At 34.6% G+C, this 12305-nt stretch overlaps 2 protein-coding genes across 2 annotated transcripts in view; both read left to right on the top strand.

The window, feature by feature from the left end:
* Positions 1-1866, top strand: part of LOC111053010 (suppressor of lurcher protein 1) — a 128191-nt gene extending 126325 nt beyond the window's left edge. The window contains exon 10 of the mRNA XM_039428195.1: positions 1375-1866. Coding sequence (XP_039284129.1) covers positions 1375-1433 — 59 coding nt within the window. The 3' untranslated portion in view covers positions 1434-1866. The remainder of the gene's footprint in view (positions 1-1374) is intronic.
* A 615-nt stretch (positions 1867-2481) lies between these two features.
* Positions 2482-12305, top strand: part of LOC111060757 (fibronectin type 3 and ankyrin repeat domains protein 1) — a 32486-nt gene continuing 22662 nt past the window's right edge. Inside the window, exons 1-3 of the mRNA XM_039434614.1 lie at positions 2482-2582; positions 3277-3413; positions 10232-10359. Coding sequence (XP_039290548.1) covers positions 2562-2582; positions 3277-3413; positions 10232-10359 — 286 coding nt within the window. The 5' untranslated portion in view covers positions 2482-2561. The remainder of the gene's footprint in view (positions 2583-3276; positions 3414-10231; positions 10360-12305) is intronic.

Consider the following 12305-nt stretch of genomic DNA (forward strand, 5'->3'; position numbering starts at 1 on the left):
CATAGGGGGTACTAAGGGGGTCATAAGGATACGTCAAGGATCAAAACTTTAAACACTTATAACTTTTGACAGAATGATCAGATCTCCACGTACCACAGCTCATTATTCTCAGCTCGTTAAGGCGGTTCAAAATCATGTATCATAATTGAAATTTGATGAAAAATGAAAAAAATCCACTTTCAGTGTATTTTAGCCCCTATTTGAATACACAGAAAAATGGCCAATTTATATATTCAAAACTGTGTATTTCGGTAACCCGAAATGTTAAAAAATGGTACTTGGTCTTGATTTGAAGAACATAATCTCCTCTTACATGTAAGGTGAATGAATTTTGTAAAAATATGATCGTGAGGTAAGATACGTTTGATTCAAAAAATCAAGAAATTTGCGATATTTTCCTCATTTTCACAGTCTCAACAGTTTTTCGATAATAAACAGTCATGCAAGATTGACTTAAGGCAACGTAGCTTATAGACCATGTAATCCTCTTTCATTTGCGGCCAATCGCAAATTTCTATCATGTATCTTACTCGTTTTAGAGACTCTTGAATAACAATAAAATCGCAGAAAAAATGAGAAAATGAAAATTATCATTTTTTCAATTAGCTGTAACTTTTGAACGGTATTGGCATCAGGAAAACGATTCATGGGAGCGGAAAGAGGAGAAAATTCTCTACAACCTTGACCACTTTTTCAATTTTTTATCTCAAGTGTTTCACAAGATACGTAACTTTGAATATACAAGACTGGGGTAATGATTAACGTATCAAACATTTTTCGCATATTCAAAGTTGCGTATCTTGTGAAACACTTGAGATAAAAAATTGAAAAAGTGAATCCTACGCGACCACTCAATTCATTTGAAATTTTATTCTCTTTAATTTTTTCAAGAATGATTTTTCTTGAGAAACTCAAGGTTCACGAGATAAAATGGGAAAATTGAAATAAGTCCGAAATTTTGGGGTTTTTGGGGGGTTTTGGGGGTAAAGCCGCCCTCTGGCGTGTCAGAAAATTTCAGATTCGAATTCAGCGCCCCAAAATACATATTGAACCGTCGAGAAAAATTCTTTCGGGGCTGTTTCCTGATAAACGACTATTTGACTGGACTAGAGTAAATTTTGTTGTCCAATGAACTTGACCTGTAAAAAGGTTCGAAGAATACGTGTTCAAAATGTTAAGCTGATCGATCAATTTTTCCTAAAGGTATTGCAGAACATACAAACAGACAAACAACGACTTAGTCCTTCATTAAGTCAAGAGTAGGAACTCGCTGACGCTCGTTCAATAAATTTATTTCAATTTGAACAATTTTCAACGGCTTACTATTCACTATATGAAGTGTAAAAATTGATAAAAAATGATGTTATTTTGCAGGCATTTCTGTACCACAGCTCATCCTCTTCTTCTTCATAACTCAAATCATCATTTGCTGAAATGGATAAGGAGTACAATAGTTGGGTTTTGAATGTTCGATAAAGCCTACATGTACAGTATTCCGCTAGTACCAATACAGCATGATGAAGAGAAGAAGCTGTTATCAACCCCTGTCCACCTTCCAGATATCTGATCTTCAGAAATCATTGAGGAATGAGCATCAATAATCATCTACAAGATCGTGAATCGAAGAGACAGTTCTAGTGTGTGAGGTTACTAGAAAAATAGGGTCTAGTTCAACAAGAATCATCAACAACCTGTACAATTACCCTCGTCATAAAAATAAAGGATTACAATCATGACTCGCTCATACTCGTGTACTATAACTAGATGAATTCTTCAATTAAATTCTATAAAAATGTTGATAAATTGTATGTATTTTGTATTTTTTACTCGAAATAAATAATATTACTTGAGAAATTATTTTTTAAATGATCGATTATTTCTTCTCCTAAAAGCTACAATTAACTCCCGTTAATTATAAAGTGAGCATAGATGGGGGGAATTCTCACATATAAGCTTATCTTGATCTAGAATTATAAATTTGTATATTTTCAAATGAAGTCCCAAACAAAGAGCTCAATATATTAAAAGTGCGCATAAGAGGAGTGGTGATTACACACATAGCCCACAGAATCTGTGTTCCAATCCAATATGAATAATCTATTTTTAATAATATACAGTTATCAAAAGAGCTTGATTTTTCATAAATATAGAGAAGTTGACTTCTTTCAGAAATCATTTTGAATCTAGCTAAATTCTTGGAATTCGATTTGATAGGTTTCCCAAACGCTGAAGTAGTGCACTGTTGAACAGAAGCACATTCACAAGAACAGAGAAATCAATCGAAATCGCTCCAATGAAAACCTTGTTTGACAACTTTGACAACAGGGAAATATCTCGAGAAGAGAGTTCAAAACAAATAGAAAATTATAATCATTGAACACAAAACATAATGTCTACAAAATTAATGTAGTTGCAGCTACGAGTGTTGGATTGTTGCTAAGGGAGCCATTGATCAAACTCGTGTAATCCAAACGTTCAACTGGAATGTTTCATATCCTTTTAAAGCTCAATTATGAGAAGATCTGAGTAATCAAAAGCAGCTCATATTGACAATTTCAATAATGTCTACAAATTCTGATACGGTGAGTAGCCTACAGTGTAATTTCTTTAACAAACTGAATTTGATGTTGCAGAGATAATAATAGGTGCTAATTCTCTCTCTTCATAAGGTGTATTAATATGATTCAGTTCTGATCAAGTGAAAATTAGTGAAATGAATTTTTGTTGTAGTCATGTTATAATATCATGGAAAATGGAAAAAGTGTTAGGAAATTTATTGATGAATTTAATTATAAATACAATATGATTCATCATTGAAACACTAGGCAGATTATTCATAGACTGAATAAGATACATAGACTAAACATCAGTTTCTTGAGAGACCCTTAGGATGATTGGTTTTATTATAAAAAGTTCAGTGATACACCACTATGAATCAGAGCTATTATGAGGAGCATTATTGTTCGAGATGATTAATTATTGAATTCAATAAACATAATTTAATGTCTGGACAATGGGAAATTAATCAAAATAGACTTCTTTAGCAAGCTTTCACTGTTATCAGGTTGGAGAGAATTTTCAACATGCAGCTTCGATATCGGCTGTTGTTGTATCATGGAGTAATACAGGCCTCACAAAACAGTATTCTCTTTCATATTTGTGTATTATTGTTATATTCCTATTAAACTATATACAATCAAGATAGAATCGACAGACATCTTGATTATTTGGTAGAACTCTCACAGTATCTAGATAATGACATTTTTATGACAGCAGGCTCATGTCCCGAAATTATCTGCCATGTCCAATACGAGGTATTCAATCACTCTCACCTGGAAAAGCTGTCTCGATGATAAAAGTGTTTACAAGTTGCAGCTGAAGGATAGACTGTGGGGTTGGATCACGAAATACTGGTAGAGTAACTAATTGGTAATAAAGCACAAATACGTTTTCTCATGTTATCATTCACCAATTCTATCTATCAATAGTCCAACAATAGAAAGGATTTATGAGCAACCATTTTAAACTCACAGTGAACAGAGTGTAGTAAAATGATATAGGTGATTATAATTCATCATATTGATAGTAATTTTTGGCAGGTACATGTTTCGATACTGTTATTGTATCTCGAATATACAATATTATATTATAGTATTATACAATACTAGAAGTTGCAATCATATACAGGGTGATTCATAATTATGGTAAAATAATTTAATACGTGATAGTAGAGGTAAAAATAAGAAAAAAAGTTCCTATAAACATATATCCATAAACGCTTCATTAGCGAGCTATACAGGGTGAAAGATTTCGCCCGGAATTCAGTTTCTCTGGTGAAATACACCGATGCTGAATTGTTTGGGGACTAGTTTTTGTAAAACTTATGCTGGATTCATATGGGAAAATATCTGAAAAATTGAATAAAACTAGTCTGGAATCTGTAGTGTCAGAAGTTTTTGAGAAAAAAGTTGAAATATGCAAAAAATCCAAGTAGAAAAACACAGACTTCTACGTTTGATGCCCAATAACTTTCTTTAATGACCAGTAAACAAATAATTTTTCGCAATAAAAATTGTAGATAATTTAATTCTGAAAAAAATGATGTAAGCTGTGTAAACTAAATTTAAATAAAAGTTGGATAAAATGTATTCTTATGTAGTACATTACACCACAAAATTTGCTGTTTTATGAGGAGAGAACTAATAACTCATAGGTTGTAGCTGATTGCAAATAGAACATTGATTTTAAGAACAGCTGTTCCAAAACAGCTGATTTATTTTGTTTTAAATAAAAAAATATTTAAAAGAAATTATCAGCTGAAAATTATTTTCAGAAATATTTTAGCTCACTGTTGAACAAAAAACAAACTGTAAGTTAGGCCTACTGTAGCCGCGCTGTGTTTTTTGTTTAACCTATTAACCAGTTATTTGTAACCATTTCACTTTGCTTTTGTGTTTAGTGTTAACTTTTTAAAAAATGGCAGGTAATTTTAGACATTATTCATACTCCGAATTAGCTGACATGCATATAATGTATGGAATGGGACACTACTGTAATAGTACTGAAGCAAGACGTTTGTATCAAGAGAACTTTCCTAACCGAGTATGTCCAAGTTCAAGGTTTTTTGCCACTATTCATCAAAGTAGATATAAGAGGGCGACTCTGACACACAAGTGTGCCAGAGTCGCCTTTTACTCAAGGTCATCCAGGTCAACCACCCCCAACCTCAAGGTCATCCAGGTCAACCACCCCAACCTCAAGGTCATCCAGGTCAACCAACCCCAACCTCAAGGTCATCCAGGTCAACCACACCCACCTCAAGGTCATCTAGGTCAACCACACCTACCTCAAGGTCATCCAGGTCAACCACACCCACCTCAAGGTCATCCAGGTCAACCACACCCACCTCAAGGTCATCCAGGTCAACCACACCCACCTCAAGGTCATCTAGGTCAACCACACCTACCTCAAGGTCATCCAGGTCAACCACACCCACCTCAAGGTCATCCAGGTCAACCACCCTAACCTCAAGGTCATCCAGGTCAACCACCCTAACCTCAAGGTCATCCAGGTCAACCACCCTAGCCTCAAGGTCATCCAGGTCAACCAACCTAACCAAGGTCTCCCAAAAAAAATAAAAAATTAAAAAAAAAATTAAATTAAAAAAAAAATTAAATTAAAAAAAAAATTTTTTTTTTTAAAAATTAAAAGAAAAAAATTGAAAAAAAAAATTTAAAAAAAAATTAAATTAAAAAAAAAAATTAAAAAAAAAATTAAAAAAAAAAATTAAAAGAAAAAATTTAAAAAAAAAAATTAAAAAAAAGTAAAAAAAAAGAAAAAAAAAAATAAATGAATAAAAAAAATTAAAAAAAAAATTAGAAAAAATAAAAAAAATTAAAAAAAAAAATTAAAAAAAAAGAAAAAAAAAAATAAATTAAATTAAAAAAAAATTTCAATTGAAAAAAAAATTAATAAAAAAAATTGAAAAAAAAAAAATTTAAAAAAAATAGAAAAAAAAATTAAAAAAATAAAAAAAATTAAATAAAAAAAATTAAAAAAAAAATTAGAAAAAATAAAAAAAATTAAAAAAAAATTAAAAAAATAAAAAAAATTAAATTAAAAAAAAAATTAAATTAAAAAAAAAATTAAATAAAAAAAAATTTAAAAAAAAATTTAAAAAAACAGTGACTGATCAGTTACTGATCAGACTGATCAGTGACTGACAGTGACTGACTGACCACTGAGTGGATGACCCTACCGTCCTGCCACAGACATGCTGAATACTGGTGAGCATGGTCCATGTGGCAGGAGGAGCTAGGGTCATTGAGAATGCTCATGCTCAGCCGGCGGGACAATTGCCAGCCGCAGCAGGTCGACTGTTGGTGGCGGTCAGATGACCGGTGAGGCGACCGGCGTGGCGACCGGTGGCCGGGCGACCGGTGGCGGCCGGACGACCGGCGGTGGCCGACCGGTGGCGGCCGGGCGACTGGTGGTGGGGCGACCGGCGGCGGCCGGCGAGCGGCGGCGGCTGGGCGACCAGTGGTGGCGACTGGTGGGGCGACCGGTGGCGGCCGGGCGACTGGTGGTGGGGCGACCGGTGGCGGCCGGGCGACTGGTGGTGGGGCGACCGGTGGGGCAACCGGTGGTGGTGGGCGACCGGTGGCGGCCAGACGACCGGCAGCGGGATGAGTGGCAGTGGTGGGCCAGTCTACCCACTACATGCAAAAAATATACCCTCTGGTTCTGTTGATACTGACCTTTAATACTTACCTTTACCGCCTTGGATTCGAGCATAGAACCTCCAACTCAGAAAGCTGACTTGCTAACCACTACACCATAGAGGATTATGTTTAAAGACTTGAATTTTTTTTTTTTAATTTTTTTTCATTTATTTTTCTCTTCTTTTGATTTTTTTTTTCATTTTTTTTCTCTTCTTTTGATTTTTTTTTTCATTTTTTTTCTATTTTTTTTCCATTTTTTATTATTATTTTTTTTTTTTTTTTTTTTTTTTTTTGGTGACCTTGAGGTTAGAGTGGTTGACCTAGATGACCTTGAGGTTGGGGGTGGTTGACCTGGATGACCTTGAGGTTGGGGGTGGTTGACCTGGATGACCTTGCGGTAAAGGCCGGTTCTGGCACACTTGTGCCAGGACCGGCCTTTTATACTACTCATCAATTCATGAAGAGCACATTTATGCAGGCAGACCCCGATCTACTAAAACTGTTGAGTTAGAAGAACAAGTTCTTAATGAAATTTATGAACATCCCGAGAAGAACACAAGAGAATTGTCAGTGCAGTTGAATGTCAATCAATCTATTATTTGGAGGATACTAAAAGAGCAACAATTACATCCATACCACCTCCAGAAAGTTCATACTCTATTGTCACGAGACTGTATTCCCCGTGCTGGTATTTGCCGATGGTTTTTCGTAAAACTTGTTTACCCAAACTTTTTAACAACTGTTTCATTTACCGACGAGGCACACTTTACAAGAACAGCTATCGTTAACGTCCACAACTAACATATTTGGGCAGCTGAGAATCCTCATGCCATCAATCCCAATCTTCCACATCAGTTTTCAGTAAACATTTGGGCAGGAATCATAGGAGATCATCTACTTCTGTTCGAGCTTCCTCCCAGGCTTAATGGCATAATCTACTAGTCTTTTGGTATAAGTTTAATGTCATTTAGATATGCTACTTTCATATAAAAAAACTTTTTATAAAAAACCGAATATTTTATTTGCAATCAGCTACAACTTATGAGCTATTAGTTCTCTCCTCATAAAACAGCAAATTTTTGTGGTGTAATGTACTACATAAGAATACATTTTATCCAACTTTTATTTAAATTTAGTTTACACAACTTACATCATTTTTTTCAGAATTAAATTTTCTACAATTTTTATTGCGAAAAATTATTTGTTTACTGGTCATTAAAGAAAGTTATTGGGCATCAAACGTAGAAGTCTGTGTTTTTCTACTTGAATTTTTTGCATATTTCAACTTTTTTCTCAAAAACTACTCACACTACAGCTTCCAGACTAGTTTTATTCAGTTTTTCAGATATTTTTCCATATGAATCCAGCATAAATTTTACAAAAACTAGTCCCCAAACAATTCAGCATCGGTGTATTTCACCAGAGGGACTGAATTCCGGGCGAAATCTTTCACCCTGTATAGCTCGCTAATGAAGCGTTTATGGATATATGTTTATAAGAACTTTTTTCCTTATTTTTACCACTACTATCACGTATTAAATAACTTTACCATAATTATGAATCACCCTGTATTAAAAAATTAGAAAAAATAAAAAAAATTAAAAAAAATTAAAAAAATAAAAAAAAAAAATTTAAAAAAAATTTTAATTAAAAAAAATTAAATAAAAAAAAATTTAAAAAAAAATTTAAAAAAACAGTGACTGATCAGTTACTGATCAGACTGATCAGTGACTGACAGTGACTGACTGACCACTGAGTGGATGACCCTACCGTCCTGCCACAGACATGCTGAATACTGGTGAGCATGGTCCATGTGGCAGGAGGAGCTAGGGTCATTGAGAATGCTCATGCTCAGCCGGCGGGACAATTGCCAGCCGCAGCAGGTCGACTGTTGGTGGCGGTCAGATGACCGGTGAGGCGACCGGCGTGGCGACCGGTGGCCGGGCGACCGGTGGCGGCCGGACGACCGGCGGTGGCCGACCGGTGGCGGCCGGGCGACTGGTGGTGGGGCGACCGGCGGCGCCGGCGAGCGGCGGCGGCTGGGCGACCAGTGGTGGCGACTGGTGGGGCGACCGGTGGGGCGATGGTGGGGCGACTGGCAGCGGCCGGGCGACCGGTGGGGCAACCGGTGGTGGTGGGCGACCGGTGGCGGCCAGACGACGGCAGCGGGATGAGTGGCAGTGGTGGGCCAGTCTACCCACTACATGCAAAAAATATCCCTCTGGTTCTGTTGATACTGACCTTTAATACTTACCTTTACCGCCTTGGATTCGAGCATAGAACCTCCAACTCAGAAAGCTGACTTGCTAACCACTACACCATAGAGGATTATGTTTAAAGACTTGAATTTTTTTTTTTTAATTTTTTTATTTTTCATTTATTTTTTTAATTTTTTTTCATTTATTTTTCTCTTCTTTTGATTTTTTTTTTCATTTTTTTTCTATTTTTTTTCCATTTTTTATTATTATTTTTTTTTTTTTTTTTTTTTTTTTTTGGTGACCTTGAGGTTAGAGTGGTTGACCTAGATGACCTTGAGGTTGGGGGTGGTTGACCTGGATGACCTTGAGGTTGGGGGTGGTTGACCTGGATGACCTTGCGGTAAAGGCCGGTTCTGGCACACTTGTGCCAGGACCGGCCTTTTTATATACTCATCAATCATGAAGAGCACATTTATGCAGGCAGACCCCGATCTACTAAAACTGTTGAGTTAGAAGAACAAGTTCGTAATGAAATTTATGAACATCCCGAGAAGAACACAAGAGAATTGTCAGTGCAGTTGAATGTCAATCAATCTATTATTTGGAGGATACCAAAAGAGCAACAATTACATCCATACCACCTCCAGAAAGTTCATACTCTATTGTCACGAGACTGTATTCCCCGTGCTGGTATTTGCCGATGGTTTTTCGTAAAACTTGTTTACCCAAACTTTTTAACAACTGTTTCATTTACCGACGAGGCACACTTTACAAGAACAGCTATCGTTAACGTCCACAACTAACATATTTGGGCAGCTGAGAATCCTCATGCCATCAATCCCAATCTTCCACATCAGTTTTCAGTAAACATTTGGGCAGGAATCATAGAAGATCATCTACTTCTGTTCGAGCTTCCTCCCAGGCTTAATGGCATAATCTACTAGTCTTTTGGTATAAGTTTAATGTCATTTAGATATGCTACTTTCATATAAAAAAAACTTTTTATAAAAAACCGAATATTTTATTTGCAATCAGCTACAACTTATGAGCTATTAGTTCTCTCCTCATAAAACAGCAAATTTTTGTGGTGTAATGTACTACATAAGAATACATTTTATCCAACTTTTATTCAAATTTAGTTTACACAACTTACATCATTTTTTTCAGAATTAAATTTTCTACAATTTTTATTGCGAAAAATTATTTGTTTACTGGTCATTAAAGAAAGTTATTGGGCATCAAACGTAGAAGTCTGTGTTTTTCTACTTGAATTTTTTGCATATTTCAACTTTTTTCTCAAAAACTACTCACACTACAGCTTCCAGACTAGTTTTATTCAGTTTTTCAGATATTTTTCCATATGAATCCAGCATAAATTTTACAAAAACTAGTCCCCAAACAATTCAGCATCGGTGTATTTCACCAGAGGGACTGAATTCCGGGCGAAATCTTTCACCCTGTATAGCTCGCTAATGAAGCGTTTATGGATATATGTTTATAAGAACTTTTTTCCTTATTTTTACCACTACTATCACGTATTAAATAACTTTACCATAATTATGAATCACCCTGTATAACAGGATAATCTCAGCTTCAAATGAATAAATTCAAATTCATTCGCCTTGAATTTTTTATATAAGTCTCTCAATTGAGAGCTTGTAGGCATCATCCTCAACAAGATGAAAAAATACAAAATATAAATCTAGTTTTCTCTAGTTTTACTTCAGTTCCAATACATTTCACAATCAATTAATGCATGAAATTATCCATTAGAACACTCGATCCACGGACTAAAAGATTTTGGCATTCCAGGGGTTTCAAAACTCAAGCGAAAGTAGACAATCTGGGGCCTGAAGAATGTTATTACTTCAGGGTAGGAGTGTCAAAGTTCAAACAAAATGAATATTCATGGAGTGAAGTTATACCAGCTATAACGAAAGGTAAAGGTCACTTTATTAGTAATATTATTGTAGATTCCACCATCTATTGCAAAATAATAGACTAGGTTTTACATTCTGTTTAAGAGTGTATTAGGATGATCTAAATTAGATCTGAACCATAATTTCATTGAATGGGGCACATTAATTTTCTATTTGCTCACAACAAACTATCTTAAATTATTACAGTAATTGTTTTCTTACAACTTGTGCATTGTTAGGACTTGAATAAATTTCCAAACCAAAGAGAAATGTAGCATTGCATCAGCATCTGATTCTGAGATCTCTCAAGAAAGATTGTGTTTGTTATTCTGAATGAACTATACAAAGGGTTCCAGAAGAATGTATACACCAATTAACAATGAGAACAAATCAAGGTTCAAGCTATGAACAGTTCACAGCAAAATATATTTTTCGCCACACTTGGATGTAATGAGCTGGTTTACGTGCGTCATATGGAGGCCGAAAGTGATTGTTTTCCGACCAGGCCGGTAAAACTTTACGGCCCTAGGGCTGTAAAATGACTTTGAATAACAGCTGATCGTGTCCGATCTCACAAATCATATAGAGATAATCTCATAACGACTCTAATAATCTTTAATAATAACTGTAATAATGTATCGTGAATCGCGGTATTATGTCTATAATATATTTTATAAATTACTGTTTCATAATTTAATATTTATAAATAGCCTCAACAATATAATGTTGGCTGCATTGTCCATTGTCAGAAAGGTACGTATCGCTAGTATTTAAAAGTGAAGAATCAAATTTGAAATCAAAGTACAATAATTGTATCAATATTTGAAAGTAATAATAATTATTAACAATTATTGTTTCTTTTTATTATCGAATTCCACTTCTTAATGCAATACAATCAACAATAATAATAAGAAAATACAGCAGAGTTCTGAAGTTTAAGGTAAGCCTACTGGTGAAACTCATCCTTGACTGAAAATTCCTAGTAATTTTTCCGAAATTCATTATTAAAACAGTTATATAACTGTTATTTTTCTCCAATATTAAACCATATAGAGAAAACATTAGGCCCACTCAAGATTGAATCTTTGAATGTTTTCTCTATGATTCAACTATTTTCAGAGCAATATTTTGTAGTGAAAATGCCGGCAAACCGGCTTCAAATTTGCCGCTATACACTATATTATAGTAGTAGCCTAGATACGTTACCTGACTTAACTCAGAGTGAAAATTTTATTGTAAGACAGATAATATATTAATTTTAATAATATAAGTCATGAGCCAAAGTCTGTTGTACGCTTTTTAGGAGTGAAGTAGACTTTAGAAGTCTAGTTTACAGTACAGTATTACATGTCTGCTAAGTCTTATGAGTCAGGCCCTTACATTCAACAATATGCAATGGCCGAGAGTGTAAAGGCGTGATACATCAGTACTCATAACTCAGTGATTAACATGATCAAGGTTCGAATCTCGGTCAATGACATTTTTTTTTGTTGATGAATTTTGACTTTTATTAGCTATTTTTTATATTAGTTACCATACTTACTTTTTTTTAAATTTCAATCAATTTTTTAGATATATTTTGAGTAATTTGAGACAAAACTGTGAAACATGCAATTATATTAATTTTTTTCATCACATTATTTCAAAATAGTAATGAAAATTCTATTCATCCATTTATCCATGAGATAAAGCACTTTGCTCCCAGTGCAATATCTCATGGATAAATGAATGAATTATTATTTATTTTGGAAGTATTATTTATAATACTGTATTATAAGGCCAGATTGCACAAAAGTCTGTTAAATATTTGAGATTAAATGTCATGACAACCAATCAGAATAGACTGTAAATACAAACAATTTGAATGTACATTTGACCTCTCAGAAAAAAGTAGTAGAATCTGCTAGAGGATTCATGTTCTCAAACAATCATAACTGCACATTCAACTTCTATTTAAATAATAAAGA

This window comes from Nilaparvata lugens, chromosome 1, assembly GCF_014356525.2.
Source record: "Nilaparvata lugens isolate BPH chromosome 1, ASM1435652v1, whole genome shotgun sequence".
Taxonomy (NCBI): domain Eukaryota; kingdom Metazoa; phylum Arthropoda; class Insecta; order Hemiptera; family Delphacidae; genus Nilaparvata; species Nilaparvata lugens.